Source organism: Ruditapes philippinarum, unplaced genomic scaffold, assembly GCF_026571515.1.
Source record: "Ruditapes philippinarum isolate M1 unplaced genomic scaffold, ASM2657151v2 ctg2050_1_1_1_1, whole genome shotgun sequence".
NCBI lineage: Eukaryota > Metazoa > Mollusca > Bivalvia > Venerida > Veneridae > Ruditapes > Ruditapes philippinarum.
Genome location: NW_026867228.1, coordinates 120,368 through 143,611, shown reverse-complemented (window position 1 = coordinate 143,611; position 23,244 = coordinate 120,368). Strand labels below are relative to the sequence as shown.

At 30.9% G+C, this 23,244-nt stretch overlaps 1 protein-coding gene across 1 annotated transcript; it reads left to right on the top strand.

The window, feature by feature from the left end:
- Window positions 1–834: 834 nt before the first annotated feature.
- Window positions 835–9,862, top strand: LOC132735350 (cilia- and flagella-associated protein 410-like). Its single transcript, XM_060722288.1, has 7 exons — window positions 835–894; window positions 2,316–2,416; window positions 3,259–3,324; window positions 3,662–3,885; window positions 4,264–4,459; window positions 5,144–5,234; window positions 9,480–9,862. Exons 1-7 carry the CDS (start codon window positions 835–837, stop codon window positions 9,579–9,581), a joined length of 840 nt encoding a protein of 279 aa, XP_060578271.1. The 3' UTR covers window positions 9,582–9,862.
- The last annotated feature ends 13,382 nt before the right edge of the window (window positions 9,863–23,244 follow it).

Below are 23,244 nucleotides of genomic sequence, written 5' to 3'. Positions count from 1 at the left end.
CGGATTCCTTTGTATCTCAAAGCTGTCTCTAGTGTCTACTTAGGTGAGGACCCTACTGGAAATAAGTGCTTGCACTTTCGTAGGCTATCCATTACCCCGAATCAATCGAATAAATCAATTAATCAGACGTTTGCTAAAAAAACGGTAGTGTAAAGTTTGCCTATATATTATCAATGCTCCTTCAGATACATACAAATCAATTATTAAAGGAAAATTATTCGGGCACCAGGCCATTCGTTTTCAACATGTGCAGGCAATTTAAAGACTGCGAATACGAGATTTATACTAGCAAGGGGAAAATTTACGGAACTTTAGTGACGTCAATTGCAAAAGCGTTTCAAAGGGGTCGACAGTAACAACTCGGCGAACTGTCCGGTATGTTTGATATATATACATCGGGTCGATTTTTTTCAAAATCTGAACAAAGAATTAAATATGAGACATTTTGTTTTTAACAATAATTTTAATTTATTTAACAAGATAACATGTTAGCAATTAATTAATATTATAACGATTAACGGTAAGAATAAGTAGTATTTCATCATTTTTAGAAAAAAAGCACTAGCCGTCCGGTTACCCTTTTAAGTAGAGCGTTGGACTGTAAATCGTGTGGCCGGGTTCGATCCAGGACGGCAAGCCAGTTACGTAGTGATCACGAAATCCTTTCAACGATCACAGAAGTTTCAGTTCCTTGTGGAAAGCGAAGGCAACTGTAACTGGTAAGACTGCTTAATATATACACACTCCTGTGCATCGGTCAAATGTTTCACAATAAAAAGGGAAAATAAGAATAAAAATGCGAAGGGAGCTAACTTGACATCCTATCCAGGAATAATGTGGTGGATAAACAGTGCTCTGGTGAATTCAATGTGGTTTACTGCCGTGATCCGTATAGTGAGAGTGAAAACAACCAAACACCACTACCTTCACCTGATTTTCAAAAAATGATAGCCTGCATGTGCATTATCAAATTGTTTTGAACGTACGATAATGTTTAAATCTTATTATAAATCGCTTATACATTTTAAAACCATGCCAAGAGTTCTCAAACTCAGACAGTTCTTAGTTTTTTCCCTATTTCTGTTGTCCATGCCTCATTCATTTTAAGATAATTATTTTAAAATCTCAAGTCAACTGGAAATCAAAAGCGAAGTAAAGTAAGAAAATGTCTGTTGGCAAAATTTATGTTGTAATCTGTAATAATCATATATAAATGAAAAACTGTATTCAGAGTGCAGGGAACAAAAGAACACAGTTATGCACATAAGATAACATTCTTGGTTTCACAATGATACCGATATTTAAGCTGAGATAAATGCCGTGTGTAGAATTTGAAAGAGAATTGTGAATGTTCGGAAAACCAGTAATATAGTGCAATACGTGAAACATATGTTGTAATTTTCTAAAATGTTTTGTTTTATAGCTATAACGTTTATAACTTTCTTGCCTTGGATAAATCGTTTATGTAAAAGGCCTATCATTTATTTAAAGACCTCTTATGCCAGAAATGCTAAAGTTTTTTCATGTAAAGAAACGTAAATGTTTGGTATCTTGCTAAAATACTCATTTTCCATAAGGATTAAAGTTCTATATTTGCATATTTTGCTTTGTTGGCAATTAGTATAATTATAATGAATAAGTATTTTGTATGGAAGTCAAAATGCTGTTTTATTTACAGTTTTGCTACCTTTACAACACATTAATGCACAATTAGCACTACATCATTCAGCTGCACAAATCCATTATTAAAACATTATTAAAGAGGTGTTTAACATTTCTAAAGAATTAAGTAAATATTGATTTCTGAGGCATAATGTGCAGTTGCACGTTTAAATGTTCTTATCAAAGATTTTATTTATAATAGTATATCGCCACGTAGAAGAATTTAGCGGTTATATAAAGACGATAGAGTGTTCCTTTTGAAAACTGCTTTTAAAATTGCGAATGTGTAGGTTCAGCTGAACGGTATTGTAACAAATCGACCACAACAACAACAACAACTAAACCGCAAGTTTATGGTAACAGAAGCTTTCTGCGAAAAAAACAAAAGTGAGAATTTCGATAAAAAATGTAGGAACGGTAAAAGTTGAGAAATTATTGTTTACCAGCATTGTAGATAAATGTTTATTCTATGAATCGAGACCGGTGTTTATCTCCCTTTTGCAGTTGGAATGTTAGATCGTACCCACTGTCGAAAAGGTTCAATACCATGTGAAAACTATATATGACAGTATATATACGGGGGTGTGTCTGCAATTTTTTTCGGATAATATTTCGGGCAGTTTGTGTTATATGGGTATTTATGATTATTTTAGGACTCTGGTGCCAGTGCAACATTGAACAGTTTGACAGGTCCTATTGTTTTGGCTCGTACTCGAGCTCCTGATCTTGAAAGTGTTCGAAAGCTTAATTGCTGGTACGTTTAAAGATGGTGTTTTATATAAATTTCAGAATAATAACTTTTTTCTAGTAGCATAAGGTTAAGTACGCAACATTCGGATATAAATCCGTCCGGGCAGTTGACAGTTAAATTATCATTTTAACAAACATGCATTAATGAAAGTAAATTTGTTTATTTTTTTACCAATTCAATATCTCAAAATTACATGTAAATATTTGGAATGAAATGTCTAGGTGTACACTACTCTGGGAGTAAAGCATTTTTAGTGGGAGTGAAACGTCCGACATTCCAACCATGGATGGTCAAATTTTAATCAAACAAGGGTCTTTCAAATAGAAGTTTGGAAACGCACAGTGTAAATCCTCGCTACAATTAAACACGTGGTATGACTCGGTATAGTTTGCTATACAGTGAACAGGTGTATGCACAGTCATTTTATGTAAGTGTTCAAGAACAGGGCGCAAATTAAATATACTCAATTCATATGATATCATGGGTTCTATGATATCACGGTATTTATATTATCTGTGACTGCTAGAAAATGTAACACATGTCGATGCTTCTATTTTTATAAAATTGTTACTTTTTAAAGTAAAAAATGATAATGTAATGTAGCCAGGATTAGTTTTCAGTAAATGAGTAACCAACTTATTTTTGATCGAATAAACAGTAATCTTATAATTTGATTTTTGAACAGTGATGTACATCACTATCGATAGATAACTTAATCAAGGGACTCAGCCGCGACATCTTTTTGTTGTAAAATTGGTCTAAGTCCAGACCATTCTATTTGAAAGACCCTGATCACACTGAGTATCCTTATATTTCACACTGTGATTATAAACTTTATATTTCAGGGGTTCAGAGATAGATGATATCAGCATTGTAAGAGAAATGCCAAATTTAGAAATATGTAGTGTCAGGTAATACTCATTTTTTAATTGAAAAAAGGCTGTTTTGTTAACAGTTGTTGTTATTAAGTCCTCATAAGAATATGATTTTGAAGTTATAAGATCAATTTTCATTGTGTTAACCAGAGATGTAAATAGTTATCTATGTATGTGTGTTTACTGCCTTTATAAATGATATTGGTAAATTTAGTAATTAATAATGAAACTGATCAAATGCATTCAGTTTTATCTATTATTGAAAGCTATTTGTGAGTTAACCAGACATAGATCTGTTAAATATCTTGATTATTCTGGTAACTGCTTCTATCTGTTAAAATGTTCATGTTTAATTTTCCTGTATTTATTTCAGTGTAAATGACATCATTACTTTGAAAGAGTTTGAAGTATGTGAGAACCTACAAGAACTGTACATAAGGAATAATAAAATACAGGAGTTAACAGATATATGCTATCTTAAAGGCTTGGAAAAGTTACGCATCCTTTGGCTCTCAGATAATCCTTGTGCGGTGGGGGACAACTATAGAATGACAGTGATCAGAAATTTACCTCAGTTACAAAAGCTTGATTATATTGGTAAGTTTTAAAGTAGGAGCATGTTTGTTGTCATACCAGGGTCTGTATATATTTATTTACTAGTGTCCATTAGCTTCAGTCAAAATAAGGACAAAGCTTACAGGTAAACTTATTTAAACCATTCTTGAGACCACATTTTTTGAAATAATCAATACTGGTTCCATAATTTTGAGGAAACGAAATCGGTCATAAACCCTGCTTGGTTTTCTGGGTCAAGAGGCTAACGCCTTATCTACTAGGCCTAAGCTCTTCTTAATAAACATTAATCATTTTGATTCTTGCACAAGGAAGACAAACAGTGCTTGTTGCTACTTACATGTATGTCCCTTTTTGTAAACTTAAAATCATACATATTTATATTAGTCTTGTTTATTACAGTTATAAAGGATGGTGAGAAAACTGCTGCTAAAAATCAAGGGGAGGAACTCTCACTGCCTGATCAAGACCAAGGGAGTGAACCCAGTGAAGAAAAGCCAGTGAGCAATGGGGAGGCAATTGCTGGTGGAGATTCAGAAAGTAATGATATGAAAAAATTACCAAAAGATCCAGTGACATTAAGCTGGGAGGAAACAAAGTAAGTTAATAATTCAATTCTGTGGCGTAGCTGCTTATACGCCAAATACATACATTCGTACAATTCATTCTGAGAGGTAAAAAATTAGAAAATCATTTCAATGTGAAAAATGATTTTAAAAGAACCTAGTGGTATCCGGGGCTGCAGGCAAGGTACACAATGAAAAATTCCTCATTTATGAAAAAGACCATATATTTTTTTTTATTTTATATTAAAATATATTGTATCTATTCCTTGACCTCCTCTGTGAAAATGTGTATTTACATTTAAAATTGCCCCAGCTACGCCTCTTCAGATTGTTAGTTTTGTTTACTGATATACTTTTCACTTTTTGAAAGTGTAAGATGTCACTGTGACACAAAGATATAATACTATATATGTGATTGTGAATTTCATACTAGGAGATAACTTTGGAGGTGGTTTTTATGGTTTTTTTTGTGAAATGATTTAAAGTTTAAGTTATAACTTGCAATGAAAATTGAAAGTGAACAGTTGTACTAAGCATGTACTTTTGATCTTTAATATGACCTTAACAGTTACTGTATGATCCAATAAAACTTGCAAGTAGGCTTCTTGCAGAATGTAATAAAATGTTTCCACAGGAGAATTTATATTAGTATTGACATGCTTTGCATTAATTTCTTATAACTTTTATCAAGTGTTTTCCTGATGTTTTATTTTCAGTAACATACGAGAACAACAAGGCTTAAAGCCGTTACCTATAGAGAAAATAGGCTCACCGAAATCTGCACCTACTCATTCTACCAGGACCAGGGTAAGACTAGCAAATCTTTATAAAATATGTTGTGGATAATTTCAAAATTATAAATTTAACACATTTGTTTTCCATAAATATAGATAACGGCATTAATTTATGATTTCAATCTTTCCCTTATTTATTGATCAGCTGCAAATTTGACATTGACATAAGGATGCTTGGTAGCTGCTCATCCTTTTGTATCATTTATATCATCTTGTCCAATATTGAATAAAAGCTTTGCATGTGAGGTCTAGGGGGAGCTATCTAGTCATCATGCAAAAAAAAAACTAGTTAAAATCAGTCAAATTTTCACTGAAAACTATTAAAATGTCAGGTTCTCTTTGGAATATGCATTACCCATTTTTGCAACCCCCTGTGGTAAATAATTCTGGTTTTGCACCTGCTTTGGAGTAAGAGCAAGGTTCACTTAGCACCAAAAATGGCCCCATCTTAGATATTGATAAAAACCTAAAGATGTATAGTACAATGTGTTACATTTTCAAAATAGACATTGATTAGGCAGCTCTGGTTACTATGACGACATAATGGCGTCCTAATTATAACACCTGTTTAATTCAATTAAATCACAAATATGACGACAATTTTCATACAACACTAACAAATTTGTGTGTTTGACTGAAATAAACTCATAAAGATAGCAATATATTGCTTATATACTGTAAACAAAATTATAGTTTAGTTAAAATTAGGCTTTTGTGTCGCAAAACTAATATAAAAGATTAATGGGGCTCATTTCGGATATTCCAAATTCGGATATTTAGAAATAAATATGTGCATGCATATTATTTTTCGCCTAACTAAATATATTTATTTTTATTTTAATAAATACTGTAAGTTTGTTCATTTTTCATTTTTTAATAATAAATGTCGAATTTGTTTGTTTTATTCATCTACTTCTTACCTTATGCTAAAAATAAGGGTGTATAGAATCAATCGCAATTTTAATGTCCTGTTTTAGTCAGTCTTTGGACAAGGACGTTGAACATAATAATAATAATAATAATAATAATAGTAATAAATAATAATAATGATATCATTATTATTATTATTATTAATACACAAAACAGATAGGTATTTATGTCTAACTTACACTAAACATAAACTATGTAACATTATATGTAAACAAATAGTATGTTAATACTAGGAGTTGTTGACTTATTCCAATGTATAGTGTAAAAGTTCGCCTTAATCAAGTAAATTTATAGATATAAAAGTTTGTTAGAATTTTTATGCTACCACAAAGTGGGGAGCATATAGCGTTGCACTTGTCCGTACGTCTGTCCGTACGTCCCGAAATCTTGTGAACGCAACTCCTCTTAAACCGGATATGGCAGACTTTACTTAAACTTCCAGGGATGAACAACCTTAATGTGTAGATGGTAGTAAATTAAGGAAGGAATTTTCGCTGCGACCAAATTTAACACAATTATGGCCCTTTGTTGATTTGTTCACTATATACCATATAGAAATTTTGTGAACGCAACTCCTCTTTAAGCTGCATGCCTCCAGATGAGCCAAAATATTTCAATAAAATCAATAATGAGAAAAATGCACTAAAGTTTTAAGAAAGGATAAAACATTCAAGGTCCAAGTTATATTTTACATATTATGTTGGGTTTAACGCTAATTTTGCAGTATTTTATCACCATACTTCTGTTGCGTTACTAACGCAGTAAGGGCTGTTTTTGCATATGTTGGCCACTTTTTGGTAATTTTCGTGGATTGTACATGTTGTAAGTGCCGATTGCAATATGTAAATTACTTTATTTGTTCACCTCACATTATTTTACTTTTAAATACATTTTCAAAATTTTTATGAAAATTAACATGAATCTGAAGGCGTGCTGCTTTAAACCGGGTGGCAGATTTTGCTTAAACTTCCAGGGATGAACAACCTTAGTGAAGGAAGTAATTTTTGCTGCGACCAAATTTAACAGAATTATGGCCCTTTGTTGATTTTTTCACTATATACCATATATATGTTGTCAGTGGGGGCATCCGTGTCCTTTGGACACATTTCTAGTTTTGTCAAGTAATAATAATGTTTGCCTGTATGCTCTTTCGGAGTATACGTAATATTTGATACTGAACTGCAAATACGATACTATTTTCTTTTTTGAATTATGATACAGCCAAATACAGACAACTATTTATGTTATTTATAATTTTGGAAATCAGACTTCTATTACAATTGAAATGTAATGATCCATGACGAAATGAGAACTGAGAAAAAAAACAACATTTATTTACATGTATCCATAACTTATGTGACATAGAACCTAAGTAAGATTTGGTTTATATCATTCCAGTATGCCCTTACATCTATATAATGGTTGTAAATTAAACATTTAACATAAGGAAGCCTACAATTAAAATTTAGTTTAGCATTGTCTCTTTTACTGTTACTTTTAACAATTATCTTTCACACTGTATTAAATGGCTATCAATTTCAAAATACAGCTACATGATCAGCAAGATTGTCAGCCCAATTTCTCACTGCTGACCGAGTCTCATCACTCCTCAAGATATCCATATGCGAGGTACCATGTAACGGTGGAGACATCGAAACAAATTCAAACTACACGTGCACCAACCACCAAAATGCAGTAATACGCACCAATGCTGTCATTCATGTAGATAATCCAATTCATGTAGTTATGGCTGCTTTCATGTATGGTCTGCAATTTCGTGCACAAAATAAAAGGATCCTTTGTGAGGAAGGACAAGTCAAGACTTTTTGTCTAGTATTTCTTGGAAACAGCTAAAGCTTAATACCATGCTGCTTCTTTCTCATCCTGGGAAGGTCTACTGAACACATTTCGTCCGTTGACTCCTAACATATTTCCTGCTTTGTCAATTTCTTGTGAATATTTTTTTAATGAGAATAATACTAAATTAATAAGATTTATAACTTTTTGCTGAACTGTTAAGCAATCAAATGTCTAACACAACTTTAATACCTTAATAATTATGAGGTAGCACCGATTAGAAATGCTAAATATCTCAAGGAATAAATTAATATTTTCTGAAAAAAGCACCATCTATTTTGTTAATTATGAAAAAGAAAATGTAAAAAAAGAAAAAAAAAAGAAAAAAAAATCATGATCAAGGTTTTAACTCAAATATTCTGGGTGAGAGGCTCCCATGCTACCACTGAGCTAACGCAATATTCCGAGATGACATAACATCATTTAACAAGTAGTTTTACATATACATCAATGCAGACGATGTGGAATTATAGAGTTTAAATACTCTACATACAGCATTTTTTAATTATTTTGAGACTTTCAATAATTTTATTTTCACAAAGTAAATTGAATTCTTCTAATCTACCTTTTAAAAAGACATGAAAACCTCTTAATCACTGTGTTTAAACGACCACAGTTGTTTTTTGTTGTTGTTGTTATTTGTGAGGGCGAAAGAACCGGACCCAGATCAAGTATTCGCGATCAGCAATGAAATAGCCTGAACAGCATAACGTCTTTCAATGAATCAATACAATTACATAACAACACCTTGCTAATTCTAAGAATGAAATATTTAAGGCATAAACAGAATTTCAACATTTATTTATAAACGTTTACATATATTTCTTTTAACATGTCAGAGTTTTGTTCACAACCGTTACAGTGGAAACCGGTCGAACTCGTACCAAAACATAATCGTAATCATTTTAGTGAAAGTGCCTTTAATTTGCTAGAAATGATTTTCCTGCCAACATTTATTAAAATGTATGTTATGAATCATATTTCAACAAGTAAGAACAAAAATTAATAATGTTGAGTGCAGTATACATGCTCCATGGTTTGCATTTAATGAAATAAATGTAAAAAAATGACGTTAAGATATGAGGTAAAAATCTAATTTTGGAATAGAGCACAGGCAAGCCCCAACTTTATATTATAGTTGAAGCCTTAGATACATTACAAATCAATGGTGTAATGATTTTGTTGGGACTGGACTGTGCTGATACTTTAATTTTCGTTTAAAACACCAAAAATACGTGAATTTTCTTAATTTTGCTGGAAATAGGGGTATTTCCATAGAACATAAATCATACTAAATGTAAACATATGTCTATAAATTTATATGTTTTGAAGAGTTTAAGGATTGAACTACTAAATAAAACCTAAAAACAAGAACTTTGCATCAAATTATTTTTTGGCAAAATATTGGGCAAAAATCCATGGTTAGTGAACCTAGCTCTTTATAAAATGTGCATATTTTTCTTATTTTCAGAATGCCCATGTGTTACAAGCAGTGCTTCTTGTAAAAGAACTAGACAGAGATAGTCTGGAGATTGTGGAAACTGCCATCAGAAAAAGACTTCATACATTATGAGATTATAGCAGTCACAGATGGTCAACAAAAATCCGAAGTCTAGCCAGATAAGCATTTATGAAGGTCAAAGGTCGGTCAGTAATAGAGATCTTGACCTTTCAACTTTGCTGTACTCCTGTTGTTTATCATGTGACAATGTTGTGTGTTAGATCTATTGATATCTTCTGCAAAGATAAGTTAAGAACAGATTTTAAAAAGGTATGGGTAATGTTTTTTGAGAAGGTTGCTATAAGAGTATGGTAGGTGTTTTAAATGTATTCCTGACGAATGATGCTACACTGTATAGCTTAAGATAATTAGATTTGGAAACATGTATGTTGTGATAATATTTGAAGCATGATGAATTCTTATAATATCCCTGTACCAAGAATTACAATTTTCTTATAGGAATGACCTACGTCTGTCAGTCCGTACAAACCCAGAGGTACTTGTGTGACTTGGAGAACAATAGGTAAAGTGAATTCTCTTTGATCCTATTCATTTCGTTTTCACTTGTGTGTCTTTTTTTAAGCCTTGTGTGACTAAAATGGCAAAAAAGATCAAAGGACAAGTCACGTAAGTACCATTTCGTAAGTACGTCTGTCTGTCCGTCTGTCTGTCTGTAATACTTTCATGTTTAAACCGCTGAAATTTTTTTAAATAGCTTGGCATTATGAGATGATGTGCAGAGCGCAATAATTGAATTGCTACCCCAAGGTCAAGGTCACACATGTCAAATGTTTAAATGTCTACATTTTGTGTCTGTCCATAACATTTAAACTGCTGCAATGTTTTAAGGTAATAATCACCATTATGACACCATTGGCAAAGCACAATAATCAATAAAAAAACACTGAAGGTCAGGATCACACTCAAAGGTCCAATGTAAAAACATCTATTTTTCATGTCCGCTCTATTACTTTTTGAAGGTTTTAAAATTACTTGGTAAAGAGGTCAGAATTTGCTAAAATACCCCTTTCTGCGGTATAAACGCAGTATGAATACGGTGTTATGTACTGTAGAAATAGTCCTTAATCGCACGTTACCTTTCAAGTATTACTTGAATCGTAAATCAAATCTGTTTCCTTTTCTTAAAATCTTTCCAAGTTTGATTTTCTTGAAATATTTTCTTTCATTTGATGGCATGCAGCTTTCAAATTTCTTTCTACAACAAAGTTAAATGTAAATGCATGATAAATATCAAGCTACGAGTTCCATATCTTTCAGCAACTTTATAAAAATAAAATAATCTAATGTATTGGCTGCGAAAACCTCTTCCCCGATAATATTGAATTATAAACCGATCCTTCACGTTGTCGTTTCTAGACAGAAATGGTGTTGAAATGGTATCATGAAAAAGTATATCACCACGATGATCTATCAACATCCATTATCATAATTATATAGTACATGTACTTTTCTCACTATTTCCTTTGATCAATCAAATTACGACTAAAGGGCAATGTGTACGGGAAATATCTATAATTCACCATATATGGAGTTTCCTGGGTAACAGACATTGAAGATGCCACAGAAAGCATGTTATAGCTATATAGATGCATGTAAATATATCAGCATTTAATTGTTTTTTATGTGTTTGAGGTGAGGGACATTGTACTTTTTTATTTCCCTTCTTGAACAAACTAAGTCTGCGGCTGCAATTATCGTGAAATTTTGTTGTTTTTAATTGTTTTCATTTTTGCTTCCAAGAGACCAACCCTTTCCAGACTTGTTACTTCACAACAACAGGTGTCATGAGCCGTGTGGCAGCTATAAAAAGGTCAAAGTTTTCTACACGCGAAAAGATAGATAGACGGACAATATAACTTACTGGTGGAAAACACTTTTTATCACTACTACTATAAAATTATTTGTCCTGTACATTAAAAGTTAAAGCTTGTTATTGTTCAATATGTTTTCTAAAAGTTTCATTCTGAATCAGTTTACCTTAATTGATGCAAACTCAAACTTGTTAAAAAGTATATTTCAACTAAGTCGTCATTTATAGAAATGGTTAAATCGCAGTGTAAAATATCTAAATGTGACATTGTTCTTTTTTAAATAATTAACTTCTGAATCAGTTTACCGTTCTGTCAACTTAAATATTACAAAAATGTAGATTGATAAGATTGTCTGAGGAATAATACAAGCCTTTAATTGAGCCTGTTGATATAAAACAGTGGGCCCAATGGCACGGGATTTAAATGCAGAATTCAACATTTAAAAATGCATACTACCTTTGAAGTTTGATACGATAAAATCTATTTGAATGCATGTAAAAAAACGAGGTTAAGGATATAAGAAAAGCTATATTCTAACTTTGCCTTTTAAAATACACTTATACAGAAAAATTATCCATTATTATATCATATTATTCCGTTCTTAGTCAGAAATGGAACCAATCATGAGAATACGTCATTGATTTATAAGAAAAGTCGCCGGAAGATGAATAGTCTTTAAACCAACAAACATTTGGATACATGTCTTATAATATGTGTGCGTTGGCTCGTTTCCATTTTCTCTTTATAAACGAAAAATCATTGGAACAAAAAGGAAATAATCATGCGCCAAAAGTCTATTTGGAGTCTCACTCAAATTAGGCGTGTTGCTATCATTGTCTTCGTTAACAGTAAATGCAGATAATTTGAACTTAATTGATATTGCCTTTATATTTGCAGACAAATGCAATTTTATACGCAAAGCTTTTTAGTGTTTGGGTTATTGCCCTTTGGTGTGTCTTTAAATGTCACTGTGTGCAAATTGACTTATCTTCTAATAGATTTTGGCGTGGGCGAGTGGTTAAGGTCGTTGATATCAAACCACTTGCTCCTCGACGCTTCGGGTTCGAATTCCGACTTGGACTTTGGATTCCTTCATGTGAGGAAGCTATCCAGCTAGCTAACGGAACGTCGGTGGTTCTACTCAGGTGCCCGTTCGTGCCTGAAATAATGCACGGAAGGGCACCTGAGGTCTTCCTCCACCAGTAAAGCTGGAACGTCGCCAAATGACATGTACTGTGTCGGTGTGATGTAAAACCCAAACAAACAAACTAATATAGATTTACTGATTAGACCAAGGTTTGTTTGATCTCTCTCGGGTACATTTTGTATTATTATATATTTTATATGTGCATATCCCAAAGTTCTAGTATCTAAATGGACCTATATTTTGTCTAAATTTCAAAGTAATCGTTAGAATGTGAAGAAGTGTAGAATTTGTCACAAATACAATGCATGTTTGCTCTCTATCTGTAAATTAAGTGATTAAAATACTTTAAGAATTGTTAATGTCTTAGTCTAAATTCATTCTACCATAATATGAAAAGGATAAGGAATTTACAATATAAACGTAATTTTTGATAATGTTTATATTCTAACAGGAAAATAGAAATATAGAAATGTCTTTTTCGTTATCTCATAATGTATTCCTTTTGCAGATGATTTATATTCAGGTCTTGCCATATGAGGCATATAATGTGCTAATCATGTCCATTCAAATATATTCCCCGCTTCAGGAAACTCATTCCAACTAGACGCACAATAAATCGGAATATATTTGGAAGTATGAAAGGGTTTACATTGATTACTAAGTATAAATCTTCAACGTAAATATTACTGTTTTTAACAAATAAATTCTAATGTTACATTTTAGAACAGTTTTTAAACATTAAGACGCCGAATTAAAAATATACTTGTCCAGAATGATTATATCCAGATACCTTTTAACCAATGGTTATATACGGACTATATAAGGATATTGTATTGTCTGATCTGGTACATCATATTCTATCCTATCAAATCATAGTTACATCAAATGCAATATAATATCATACCATCAATTTATCATATTTGTATGTGATATGTTATTGTTCAAGTTAATTGTGTTAAGTTCTGGTCTTGTCTGGTATGGTTTTTCATGCCAAATTGTCTCTTTTCGAATTATATCTAATCATATCTTGTGCCATATTGTTTTATTTCATCATATTTGTTTCATAGGTTAACATACAGAAAATGGAGTACCATTTGATACAATATATAATTTATAAAATAAAAAAAATCTGGAAAAAATATTCTGATAAACTATGCAAAGAAAAAGACTCCCACTGTAGACTTTATAACATGTTTTAGTCTAAACAGTCTGTTTAAATTGTAAAAAAAGACTTTATATAATTTGGCAATTATTTCCCAGACAGCCGTTCGATTTTCAATTCATTGGATTATCTTACAAGGAAATGTGTATTTCAGCAGAGTAACATGGAAGAAAGACTTTCAGCCGAGTGAAATTCATTTTAAAGGTAAATGATTCTGGTTATAAAATGAGAAATCTTAGTTTTTAATGAGATAATTCATGTAAAAAGACGTAGTAGACACAAAATTTGTTCACCAACCTAATTTCTAATTATGAGCGGAAGAAAGTTGTTCAGATACTTGAATTTATATACAGAAGTAGCCGTCGGTTTTCTCTCGCTTGCTTTTAATTGAAAATGCAATCTTAGTTTCTACACACTCAGCAAAATTTAAATCTTTCGCCAAAAGTATTCTTTATCAATATGTTACAAAGCTGATATGTCTTCAACACTGTTTCTGGAATATGTATCATGTTGGGATAGTCTTTGTCATTGTTAAATGAACCTATTATGTTCAGGTTTGACATGGCAAATTCTTAATATTTGAATGAAAAATAAATGCAGTTATGTTGAGACCTTCTTACGATCATCAATTCAATTATGTTTAATTGTAAATAATTTTAATTCAATAGTCATTTAAATTCTCCAAAAATATAAGATATATGAACGAAGGTACTCTATAAATATTCTTTAAAGCATTTTTTGTATTTAATTGGTCATTGAATGATCTAATATGGTATTTACTTAATATGTCAGTCTTTTTCTGACAGTACATTTGTTCATTCACTTTTTTTTCTTGTCACGGACAAATATAATCTTTAAGTTTGATCCATTATATTATGCAGAGCAAATTTAAGAAATGCCGCTAACTTACTTATCTGTCTGTATTTTTAGTTCTAAGAAGCTCTCTTTTTTTATTTCTCCGATCAGTTCTAGCCAAGACAGTTTGAAATAGGGATCTTGTGCTCAAGAAATTGGTAAAGATAAAGATTAATTTTAACATTCCCTTTTGGCTGCTAATTATTTAAAGTACTAAATTACTTCCATTTTCCATCACCTTCGAACAAAACTTTGAGAAAGATAAAGAAGAGATATTTTAAATTTCATTAGAAGGATATAAAATTGAGTAGAAAACAATTAGCAATTAGAGGTTTTCAGTAAATGGCATAAAGACAAAAGTCAGTAAAGCAAAATCATCTCTCAAATTTCGTTAGCATCATTTAACTGAACAAGCTTTGATAAATGAATATCTTTAACAATTTTTTATGTACTAAATAAATTTTGTTTTATATGTTTTTCCAAAAGCAAAATATTTTAATGATATTTAAAAAATATATTTTGTTTTAAGTACAGTTGTTCATATTGGACCTAAGTACGTATAGTGACTTTGGACTCGAATTGACTGAGTCAGTTCAAATTGAATTACAAAGAAATATAATCACCTCTAATTTTCAAAGCATCGCTAAAATAATATTCCATCTTTAATAAATACATGTACCAGATAAAATAGCAAAACTTAGATTATATTTTGGGCGAGATATATCATATCAGCAAACACACATTTTACGAGCACATGCCTCAGGAGAGTTCAAAATTGAAAATACATTGTTTGAGTTTTATTACGAAACAATCGATCGTTAATGATAGCTGACAGAATGTGGTTTTGGATATTAGAAAACAAATTGTTTATCATTTGAAATACAAAGTACATTTGTTTAAAAAACGCTCGCTCTTTATGCTCAAAATCTCATTGCAGTGGATAATGCACTCTTTTTTATTGCTATAACATGCACAAGTAATGATATAGAAACACACTGTTATAAAAGATGTACTTTTGTTTTGATAGTTTCCTCTTCCTGTTTGCATTTTATCATTATTTGTCATATTCTTCCATATATAGACGTTATACCTTTTGGCGTGGCTCTTTTATGTGCATCAGCGCAACAAATATTGAAATTGTGATGTTTCAGCAGAAAAGATGTAGTGTAACTATAATTGCTTACATTGTCATTAGATGCAGATAATTGAATGTAATTGACTATATATTTGTAGACTAATATAGCTCTACATTCAAAAGAGTGAGTTGTTAGTTTTTATTCTTTGGGCAAAAGTAAGAGACACAATTATCAATATCACTAAAAGTTTGTTTTATAAAATTATCAAAACACTTGAATTCTAAATCTAATGTGAATTTACTTTGACAGGAAATGTGCGCCCGCTGTTGCACGATGAATATCAGAAGAATTTAGTTTGATTCGGCAGTTTAATCCAAAAAAATTTTAAAATGCCAATATTTCAGGTTACAAAAAAACTTTATTACAAATTGGATGCTTGAATGAGCATGATAAATTAATTTTTATTACCCTTCCAGATTTTTTCCGCCTTTTTGATTGGATATTGATCACCCGAAAGAAATTGATATAACCGAGCCAGACGGGTAATATACACACTAAATTTCCCCATTGGGTACCCAACGTTATAAACAACATGCGCTGAAGTGATGCGCGTACGGTTCGATTTTACGCGGTGTAAATTCCGATTTACAAGCACTTTTTAACTGTCAAATGATAAATATTTACCAACGTAGAGTAATGATACATATTACCATCAGTATCGAAAACAAATATGACCTTGTGAAAGCTTGATATTAATTACAAAAAAGTGCGGTCAATAGACTACTCCTTTTCTCTTGTTTACATTCGTTAGGTAAGGGAAAAATACGTCATGTATTTATGTGACGTCATGTTGTGACGAAGAGGTACCCTAAAGGGAATCTTATTTCGACGTTTCATTTGAAACAGCAATGATTTTTTTAAAAATCGTCTAAACTCGGCAGGGGAAGGGTAATAAAATTATTATTTTGGTTTTGGAGTGATATATGTGGATATATTACATGCCAAGATAAAATATCACCCTCGCCTAACGGCTCGGGTGATATAAAATCTTAGCAGGTAATATATCCACATATATCACTCCAAAACCAAAATAACATATATAATATAATGAGCATCAGCCCAATCTCTCTTTCTGGAAACAACACCTCAACTTCGGTCATTACAACTTCATTTAATAAGCCAGAGCGGGGCGTTCTTAATTGTAAAAACAATATATATTTTTGGACGAAAACGTTATCTTCAATTGTCTAAGGTGTCCTATTTTGATGTCATTTTTTCTGTTTTGAGTGAAACGCAGTTTATTTCCTTCAAATTGAAAGTTACAAAAAATGTCACTCCCAACTGCTACATATATATCACCACTGTTTCCTTTCCATATGATCTCATTCAAGAAATTATTCGTTTCCGTAATCGACAAGGTAAAGAAAAACAAGCTAGTTTTCATAAAACACTGATCCCTTATTTTGAGAAATCTGAAAGCCTACTTGCCAAACTCAAGTTATGCATTTCAGCATACAAATACTTGCTTAGATGTTGGGTAAGTTAATAAGAAAACGTCTGCAAAAGAAAAAGGAAATATAAAAGTATGTAGCTTGTCTTAATAATCTAAGAACCTTTCATCTAATTAAAAAATTGAAGACAAAACAGTTTTATCTGAATGCTTTATCTATATGTATGCATGTTAGATAAAGTGGTTAAAAAGTCTGTCATTGACATTTCAATGAATGTGAATTGTTGTGGAGATAAACGAAATATTTAATAGGAAAGGAATATTATTATCTGATAGTTAATCAATTTGAAAAGGATCTTATTAACTTCTTCTAGGGTGAATACGTTTAATGCGCATACCATTTTAACAATAATTTCTATATCGCTCAATATATTTATTCAAACAGATTTGTTTCTACAATATGATTTTGGAAACATCGATACGATGGGTGTATTTTTTGACATGCATCTGAAAATTTAGAAATATGTTTATATTTGATTTAAATAGACACATTATTAATGATCCGTTTCAAATAGTTTCTTTATAGACAAAATGTCAGTGTATGTATATATGTGCAACGAAAGCTGACATATAATATTTTTGGACTAAATTTCCTATAGTAGGAATTATGATTGAATAGTCAAAATTAGTTATAATAAATAAAGAATAAAAATAAAGAAATGAAGAGGGTACATTTCTTTTAAAAATGTAACAGAACCTTACAGTGCTTGACTAAAAGTCCACTCCGAGATCAATGCCTCTTTGAGAATAAGCACCCTTATTACGGGGTATGAATAGGTATTTTAAAATTGCAGACCATAAAAAAAACCATTTTTAAAAAGGTTTCAAAAAAATAATAACAACATTAAATAGAGAGAGTAAACATCTTTTATTCCATTCACTACTTATATATAAAAAATTTTCCCCTCGGGGAAATTTGGGGAATTTTCCCGAAATCTGAAAACCCCACAAAGACAAAAAATTCAATAACGTGTGAATTGTTGATATAAAGTAGAAGTTCAATGTATTTGCTGAGGAACATTAGTATATAAATGATAAACATTTTTGTGATTTTGGCTAGTTTTTATTATGCAAACGAGTTACTGTTTTTTAAGAATTTCCTTGCATCTAATATAAAATATTTTGTTTATAAAAAAAGATTGATAAATTTCAAAAATGTAAAGCAGATGCTTCCAGATTAATGCTAATTTTATTAAAAATTTAAAAATGTATTCAAAAGTTAAGTATTGTAAAGAGGACAAAGAAAGTAATTTACACATTGAATACGCCACTTAAAATCCATGTTAATTACAGTAAAAGAGGTCAGATTATGCTAAAATACCCCTTACTGCGGTATAAACGCAGTATGAATACGGTGTTATATACAGACTGTAAACTTAGTCCTTAATTCACGTTACCTTTAAAGTATTACTTGAATAGCAAATCAAATCTGTTTCCTTTCACACTTTTTTCAAGTTTGATTTTCGTGAAATATTTTGGTTCGTTTAAAGGCATGCAGCTTTCAAATTTCTTTCTACAATAAAGTGAAATGTAAATGCATGATAGATATCAAGCTACGAGTTCCATATCTTTGAGCAACGTTATTAAAATAAAATATCTAAGTGTAATGTCTGCGAAATCCACTTTCCCGATAATATGAATAATTATTAACCGATACTTCATATTGTCGTTTCTAAAGGTTTTGAAATGGTATCATGAAAAAGTGTATCACAACGTCTTGCGTTCATTATGATCTATCAACATCAATTATCATAGTTATATAGTACATGTACTTTTCTCACTATTTCCTTTGATCAATCAAATTACGACTAAAGGGCAAATGTGTACAGGAAATATTTATAATTCACCATATATAGAGTTTCCTGGTTAACAGACATTGAAGATGCCATAGAAAGCATGTTATAGCTATATAGATGGCATGTAAATATATCAGCATTAAATTGTTTTTAATGTGTTTGCTGTGAGGGATGTTGCACTTTTTATTTCCATTCATGAACAAACTGAGCCTGCGTTTTAAATTATTATGCAGTTTTGTTGTTTTCATTATTTTCACTTCACAACAACAAATGTAATGTACCAGCTATTAAAATATCAAAATATTCTACACGCGAATAGACAGATGGACGTACAATATACCTTTTTATCACTACTATCATAAAATTATGTGTCCTTTACATAAAATGTTCAACCATGTTTTTGTTCAATTTGTTTTTCGTAACGTAAACTCAAAGTTGTCAAAATTTATATTTGAACAAAGTCGTAAATTATAAAAAAATAATTAAATCGCAGTGTAAAATAATTTAAGTTTGGCATAGTTCAATTTTTTCTAATATTTAAATTCTGAATCAGTCTTCCGTTTTCCCAACATCAAGTATTCAAAAATGTATATTTTATTTAAGTGGTCAATACATCGCAGTGTAAAATCATTTATCAGATAATAAAGTTACTTGTTACTCAAGATTAGTATTTATTTCATTTTTAAGATTGTTGCATGAAATGATAACTGCATATATTTTTTCAAGAAATATAAACACTGAGATTTGGGGCGATATTTAAAATTCCAGTCACTTGATTTACAATGCTGTTATCATACAAAGTCTGGAAGATACATATCCTTTGAGAACGAATATTACGCTTTAAAAATGAATAAGGTTGCATAAGATAGTTAAAAGTTGGAGGTAAAAGATTGTCTGGGGAAAAAAGCAAGCTCAGTTTAATTGATCTTGTTGATGTATTACAGTTGGCCAAATGGCACCGGCTAAAATGCAGAATTCAACCTTTAAAAATGTATTCTTCCTTTGAAGTTTGATACGATAAGATCGATTTGAATAATTATTAAATTAATAAGTTTAGGATATTATAAAATCTATATTTTCACTATACCTTTTTAAAATACATTTGTATAGAAATATTTTCTCTTATTATACCATATTATTTTGTTCTTAGCCAAAATTGGAAATGTACAAGTATCACAAAGTATAACCAATCACGAGAATACAACATTGCTTTATAAAATAAGTCAGTGAAAGTTGAATAGCCTTTTTAACCAACAAACATTTGGAAACACATCTTATGATATCTGTGCTTTGGTTTATTTCCCTTTTCTCTTTAAAAATGAATAATCATTGGGGGTTTAAAAAAGGAAAAAAAATCTCAAAAAACCAATTGGGGTTACTACAATTATGGTGTTGTATCATTGTCTTCTTAACATGTACAGATTTAAATTAAATTTTAATTTTAAATTTCCCCTTTTATTTTTTAGACAAATGCATTTTTTTTCGCAAGGGTTTTTTTCTTTTTTTTTGGGTTTTTGCCCCCTTTTGGGGCGTCTTTAAATGTCATGTGTGCAAATTTACTATCTTGGATAACTTTTCTCTTGTTTGGCGGCGAAACAGCGGATTTTCTCGTTTTAAAGCATTATAATTTTAAGTTCTATATTAACAATTCGCAAAAATTCTATTTTAAACATATTTTCTAATCGGCCCGTTTTAATTTTTATATTTTAAAAAATAAAACCATTACGAAACTTTTAAAAAAATACTAAAAATTTAAAAAAAAGTTGACTGTCATGACAGGTCACAAATACCTATAAATTCAATGTACACGCACTCACATACTGTATATCGCTGAATGTGTGAGTGATAGCTTTACGAAATAATTTGAAGGAGTGTCCTATATATAATTGACAATCGTATTTTAAAGACATATTTCTCGACTCAGGTATCATAACTTCACTTAAAAGGTTACAACCCAATGATGACTATCAGCATGAAAAAAACATTATTGTGACACTTGACAGTACTGAGACTAATTTGCTTAATTATTACCTATAGAACATATTAAGTATATATAACTTACAATGACAAGAAAAAGTCAGATTTTCAAATTCCTAGCCGAACAGGAGAAAACTATGAAAAAATAGAGATACGCAAATTCTAATAACATGCGCCTGTATTTCACGTTTCAATTAGAATATTCACATTGTTTCATTCATTATAATACCTTGGCATGAAATAAAATGAAAGTTTGTTTTCGAAACATACCTCGAATCGAAATAAAATAAAATATTTAAAAAAAAGGAGATTTTCTCACTTCCCAATGTGATGTGTAGTATCTTAACTCAAATCAAACTAATATCCTCTACAAACATACAACTTGAAAAAAGTTGACATTTTCATTGGTGGGTACACAAATGTCTTAAAGTAAACTTAATCTCGATGGTTCAATTTGTTGTGAAATTGTCAATATAAAAGTTGCCCTGATAAATATATAATTTATTGTTAAAATCGCATTTGTTTTGTACGTTATATCAACATTGGATTATTTTTTAGTTGACCATATTAGGGACGAGTTGACTCTTTGAGGACGAGTTGACCAAAAGTAGGGGACGAGTTGACCAAAAAGGTGTCGAGATAACCACGGGACGAGTTGACCGGATTGCATCTCCATTGGTGCTCCCCGCATCGAAAATCATAGTCTAACATGTCAATAACCGTAAATCTTTTATCTGTATTTAAGCCGTTATTGGTCAAGTTTAAAGTAGTGCTGCAAGGCTCTTTAAGAACAGATCATATGAAAATAGTTGCATGTGAACAGTGTTGTGCTATCGTGTATAACATGGTTTCAAAGTGTTTGAAAATACTTTGAAAATTGTTCACACCTTAGTCAAACTTTTTTTTACCATAAAATGAAAATGATATGAGAAACTATATACACGTATACATGTAATTTTTATAATGTTTATATTCTTCAGGAAAATAATAATGGGCTTTTATTCTCTTAATGTATACCTTTTAAGGATGATACGTGATGTACGAGTATATTCCGGTCTTGCTATATGAGACATATAATGTGCTAATCATGTCCATTCAAATATATTCCCTGCTTCAGGAAAACCATTCCAACCAGATGAACAATAAAATCGGTATCGCGGACACATGCACTATCATGTGCACCATCATCAATGGGGGAAATGATAAAAGCACACATTTCAAAAGAAGATTAGTTTCATTGGGTGAACAGCGAAGAAACTCTCACAATATTAGGCGACTGAAATTAGCATTTAGATCTGGGTTGTCAATTATTTTAATGCGCTCGTTATAAGAGAATCGATTGGAATACAAGGAAAACCTACACTTTCGTAGAGGTTTGGTATTTTTATATTTTCGTTTTATCTCAGGGGTTTTAATGGGACATGAATGTTATACATTCAACATATAAAAAGGACTAAATTCATATTTTTTATTAGCGTGAATAAAAGAAGTTACCTGGTTACATATTTTCAGAGGATAAAAATATACCCAACTGCCACTGCAAATACTAACATCACAATGTAAACAATTGGAACCCAGCGCATGTTATGTTGTACCCTGAATTTTTACATTAATCAGTTTACAACACTAAGACACCTTATTAAAATCACTAAAACACCTAATTTTCTTATTTATAACTGTACTAAATTTCACAATAATATTCTTTTTACTATTTCAATTTTTACATTTGTACCAAATCCAAGAACTACGTTCAATCAATATCTGGTAATCAATAACGTTTAAATTAGAATAAACAATTTATGCGTGAATCATGCTACAGTTAATAATATCTTATTACAGCTTGGGGAAAAAAAACGTTATAACTGGAAAACCTGTGCTATTTTATTGCACAAACCGAGCTTCTGAATCCAATTCAAATACAATTTTCTATTATTCCTGAAATGGCGAGAAGTTTACTTTCTTTGTCAACGAAATAATAAGCATAACTAATAATTGCTTAAACCTTTCATCAATGATTGTACTTAATGGTGCTGATACAGCTACGCAAATGCCATATTTTCTAAGATGCAATAATCAACCGTGTCTCCAATGCAGTTCTGATGTTTTTACTGTACTTTATATGTAAAGAATGGGTAACTTTATAAATGGATAAAATCCAATTCAACTTTCGAAATTATTGTCTCATGAATCTTTAAGAATAGATTATTTTTGTGCTCGAATGTTATCATAAATGTTTGAATTGCTTCATATTAGTTTTATTGTAAAAACCAATGTAGTGCTAGTTTAATTCTTTGTCTATGAATGTAAAACGATTATTTCACAATTAAAACAAACATTATTATCATAACGAAATTTCTAAAGTGTTGTTTCATTATCCCAA